The 4,397-nt window shown below is 31.0% G+C and overlaps 1 protein-coding gene across 1 annotated transcript in view; it reads left to right on the top strand.

The window, feature by feature from the left end:
• Window positions 1-4,194, top strand: part of LOC106679693 (uncharacterized) — an 18,071-nt gene extending 13,877 nt beyond the window's left edge. The window contains exons 9-11 of the mRNA XM_067046163.1: window positions 184-205; window positions 3,977-4,018; window positions 4,124-4,194. Coding sequence (XP_066902264.1) covers window positions 184-205; window positions 3,977-4,018; window positions 4,124-4,194 — 135 coding nt within the window. The remainder of the gene's footprint in view (window positions 1-183; window positions 206-3,976; window positions 4,019-4,123) is intronic.
• The last annotated feature ends 203 nt before the right edge of the window (window positions 4,195-4,397 follow it).

The raw sequence follows: 4,397 nt of genomic DNA, 5'->3' as shown, positions 1-4,397 counted from the left end.
TATGGAGATAGATTATATTAAAAAAATAAATAAATTAGTTCAAAATACCAAATTGTATTACAAATACATATTGCTATGAGTGCCTCAGATCCACCTGTGGCGCTGAGGGTTAAGCATTTAAGGTTTGTTATTTTATTATTTTTTAACTTTGCTGGATAATTGTTTGTTTTTTCTGTATTTCAGAGTGATGAAAGTGATAATGAAGGTAAGTTATCCATTCATTTTTGTATCGTATAAACTATTCTACAAACTAAGTGGTGAACTAAGAAATATTAATGTAAGGTCTTATCCAGAAGTATTAAACCAGCTGGTATTAATTTTCTTATGAGTGAAATGTTGTAAAATTGTTCTATGCTAAATTTTCTTATGTAATTTCAATGCAACTCAAAACTACTGCTAATTGGTGTGCTATGGTTTATTATTTCCAATTTATTAATTTATTTTATTTAAACTTTAGTATGATAACTAAAACTTAATGTTTTTCCTCTACCTTCGTGAATGGCTGAAATATGAATGTAAAAATCTGTTATCAGGCATATCAAGGGAAAGAGGTTTGTGAAAGCATTAGTGAAAGTTGTAGATAATAATTGATATGGGACCATATGGGTACCAACCTGCATGATTCTGGAAGTAAAAAAATATGTGAGTACTGAGTACTAAGTATAAAAATTTACATGCACTTAACAATTATGATTACTTTTGTGATCGATACAGATACCATTAAGACTGTCTTCGGATCCCATAATAATCAAAATTAAGAGAATAACAGGAAAATCCTTTAGTCCAGGCATTGGGGGTTTTTATATGTAAAGTTGTTGGAGTTTTGATATTTTGCACTTCCATGTTTTTGAGGGTGCTGTGCTGGCCATGAATTTGAGTTTTTCCATCTCAATTTCTTTCCAGGAATATTAAAAATTTCCAAAAAATGAATATAATAAAAAGTAATCTTTTTTCAGTTTTTCTTTCCTAACATGAAAACCATCAATTTTTTTTTTTAATATCAACCTGTTATAAATTTAACAAAAGTGAATTTATGTATTCCATAATTTTTTATTGTCCAGAAGATTGTTTAAGAACATCAGCTCTTGATGAATAGTACCTCAGTCGTAGGGTACCAGAAAGGCTTCTCAATGGAATATTTAGTATAGATTCTTATGATTCATGATTCATGTTTTTTTGGTGCTGATTGCGAATTTCAACTTCTTTTAAAAAAATCCATACAAAAAAATTTCCCATCTTCTATAATAGTCAAAATTATGTGATGGGATGTAGTTCAGCTTGATGAGAACTAATAAAGGAGTCTATTCTGAGTAATATAGGTAATTTACTCTGGTTCAATTTAATATAATAGGGAAATAAAAAAAGAGTCTCGACTAATAAATGTAGTTAATTTAGTGTGATTTAATTTAATAGAAGATATTTGAATTATAAAATGGGGAAAAAAAGGTTATCAATTTAGCTTGGTGAATGCTGGTGCTCTTTCCGATAACCGCTTATTAAAGCTGAGTTGTGTTTTATAGGTTTGATTTGTATTTGTTATAGGTATTTTGTCTGTTTTTTCTTGTAGAACATGTTTTGTTGTTATTGTATATGTAGTGTAAATATAACAGTTGGACAGATAGGGTTAGTTTGGGAAATTTTATTTTTAAGCTCGTGAGGACCTTGGCAAACGTTTGTGGTTTGTGAGTGAAAAAGGACACTGTGGTAAGCATTTCATATTTTGATATAAATTGGATGATACTTCAATTAACTATTTCCTACCTTCAAATTTGGGGAGCTTATAGGTTAATTGATAAGAATCAAAGACTAAGTTCCTGAATTGCATCAATATCGATAAGGTTCAGTTACCACCAATATAAGTGTATATATAAGTATCTACTTGGTGTAATCAAAACCATGCACAAGATAGTAAAAGAATATTAAGAGAAACATAAAAGTATTTCTGCCCTTGTTTAAAGTTTTGTAAGTGTCCATTCCTTGATTACGCAGATTATTGTTATGTGTTCCGAAACTCATGGAGGGGCTCTTCAACAACAAACCGATGATTTGTAGCAGTAGAACAGCCTAGGAAAATAATAAAAGGTGAAGGTGAAGGTCCTAGTGAAATTTTATCTGATCCTGGACCTTTCACCGAAGTCAAAAGAAAAGTAAGAGAAAGCTAAAGAATCAGCTGCAGCTAATGGAATAAGACCAATAAGTGAGCAGGCTCAATCCAAGCTAGTTCCACTGAATGATTCGGCTGCTCAAATAAAATCCAAATCAAATCAAATAAAAATAAAAAGTTATATAGTCAACAACTCCAATCTTGATGTGATGGTTTTGAGAGAGTATACCATGGTGGATTGTTCTGCATGCTACATCAAGTGGGGCAGTGTTGATTTTACTCTGGTATTGCTATATTTACCTGAAGGAATTGAGATTGAAGAAGGCATATCCACTACTGGAATGATCACTGCTAGTAATAGAAACTTGTTGCTTAGATACCAACTCTTGGATAAAGGTCTGGGGGTTCAATCGAACTGATAAAAGGGATGTTAAACTCAGTGAGTTTATTCCAGATGGTCATTTAAAATGATCCTTCCACTGGTCCAACATTCTCTGGACCAATGGGGAAATCTGGGTAGATGTTACTCTAGTCTCACCAACCCTGGAAAGAAACATTGTCAATTGGATCTCCAGATCTGAGACGAGTTCTGACCACAAAAAGCTGTCTTTTGATCTGTTACATGAGACAGTGTGTTCTGATTGGAATGCATTTCAAAGTATGCTGGAAGGAAAGATTGTCAATAAGAACTGGAGAGAGTCCATCCGAGTTGTCGCCGAAAATTCTCTCCAGCGCTGGAAAGTGAGGGCTCAACCTGCACGTGTAACATCGAACTGCCGCTGCACATCTGTGTTGTTTAAACGTCAGAGGAAGGTGAAAATAATCAAACAATGGGGGGTAAAACAAAAACAAAAAAATAGTTTATTGTTTTTACTTATGGAAAAATTGAGATGGTAAACTTCAAATTTGTGATCAGCATATTAAAAAAATTATAAGTATAAAATATCCAAGCTAATCAAAGAAGACTGGAAGAAACTTTAAGATCTTTAGTAGAGCAAAATTTAGAGATGTTAAACATATACCCACTAAATGAAACACAAGATTTTGTAGTTCTAAGAAATTAGAGATCATGTTTAGTGATCTCTGTATAAGTAACTACGAATTTTATCTTGGCTAACTTCTGAGAGGTTGTAAGGTTTAAATTTGTTTATGCTGCTGGGTCATTGAAACTGTTCAGCATATTTTCTTGTGAAATGGCTGAAATTTACCTTGATAACAAGGAATTTGGGAATGAAACAGAGTATTAAAGGGATAGTAGAAGACATTTAATTAAGGTTAGGTTTTGACTTTGTGGGCATTTTTGAAAAAAAATTAAACATTATAACTGAATATAAATTTTAATTTTGCCAAAGTCACTTGTGGATAGGACAATAAACAATATTTAATTTAATAATAACAATAACGTAATCTTTGGTAAAAGTTTTTCTCATTATTTAGACCTCATCTCATCATAACAAATTTTTTTTTTTATTAGGCTTCTTTGGGATGCATAAAGAGGAGAACTTATCCAGTTATTTACAAATGCATTTTTCAAATTAAAACTTGAATGATTGTCAAATTCATTAGCCTGATAAATTATTCTTAGGTTAAAAAACCACAAAATTTGATAAGTGCCTAGTATACATTGGAAAACTTTTTTTTCTGTGAAAAATATAGAAGACAATAGAAAGAGAAAAATATTTCCAGTATTCAAGTATTATACCTGCCTGATAAATAATGAGATTTGCTGTTCACATAATTACATCATTGTATCATTTTCATTAATTTCATTTTGAAGTAATTTGTTTTTCATATCTTTATGAATAATAATAAAATTTCCCTCAGCATAAAGTTTTAACAGTAATTAACATTGTTTCAACACTTATTTTTCAGACAGCCTCTCTGGTACAGATGAAATTTCTTCAGAACCAAAAGGTATAAGTTAATTTTTTTAGAATTTTGTGTGTAATAAGAAATATAACAAATAAATTATTTTGTAATGATTTCCTTTATTATCATTATGAAGTTGTTTTTATTCAGGAAGATGTCCTTTCAAACATACTATCAAATCTCTTCCACGATATGATGGAAAAACTGTTACTGGTAAGTGATTTTACTTATTGTACCTCTAAGTAATCTAACAGGAATAGTATTTTTAGCTTTTATCGATACTATATCTACTGAAATGTTAGGATTCAATATTGCTTGAGATTTTAATTGTTTGTCAGATTCTATATTTCATGATTGCCTTTTAGACCTTCTGGCATTCAGTTGTCGAGCTCAGCTGAGATGGCGGGAGTTCTTTGTGCAGTGT

This window comes from Halyomorpha halys, unplaced genomic scaffold (genome assembly GCF_000696795.3).
Source record: "Halyomorpha halys isolate HHAL.00 unplaced genomic scaffold, Hhal_1.1 Scaffold215.1, whole genome shotgun sequence".
In the NCBI taxonomy this organism is placed as follows: domain Eukaryota; kingdom Metazoa; phylum Arthropoda; class Insecta; order Hemiptera; family Pentatomidae; genus Halyomorpha; species Halyomorpha halys.
This window is presented reverse-complemented; position numbering and strand designations above follow the sequence as displayed.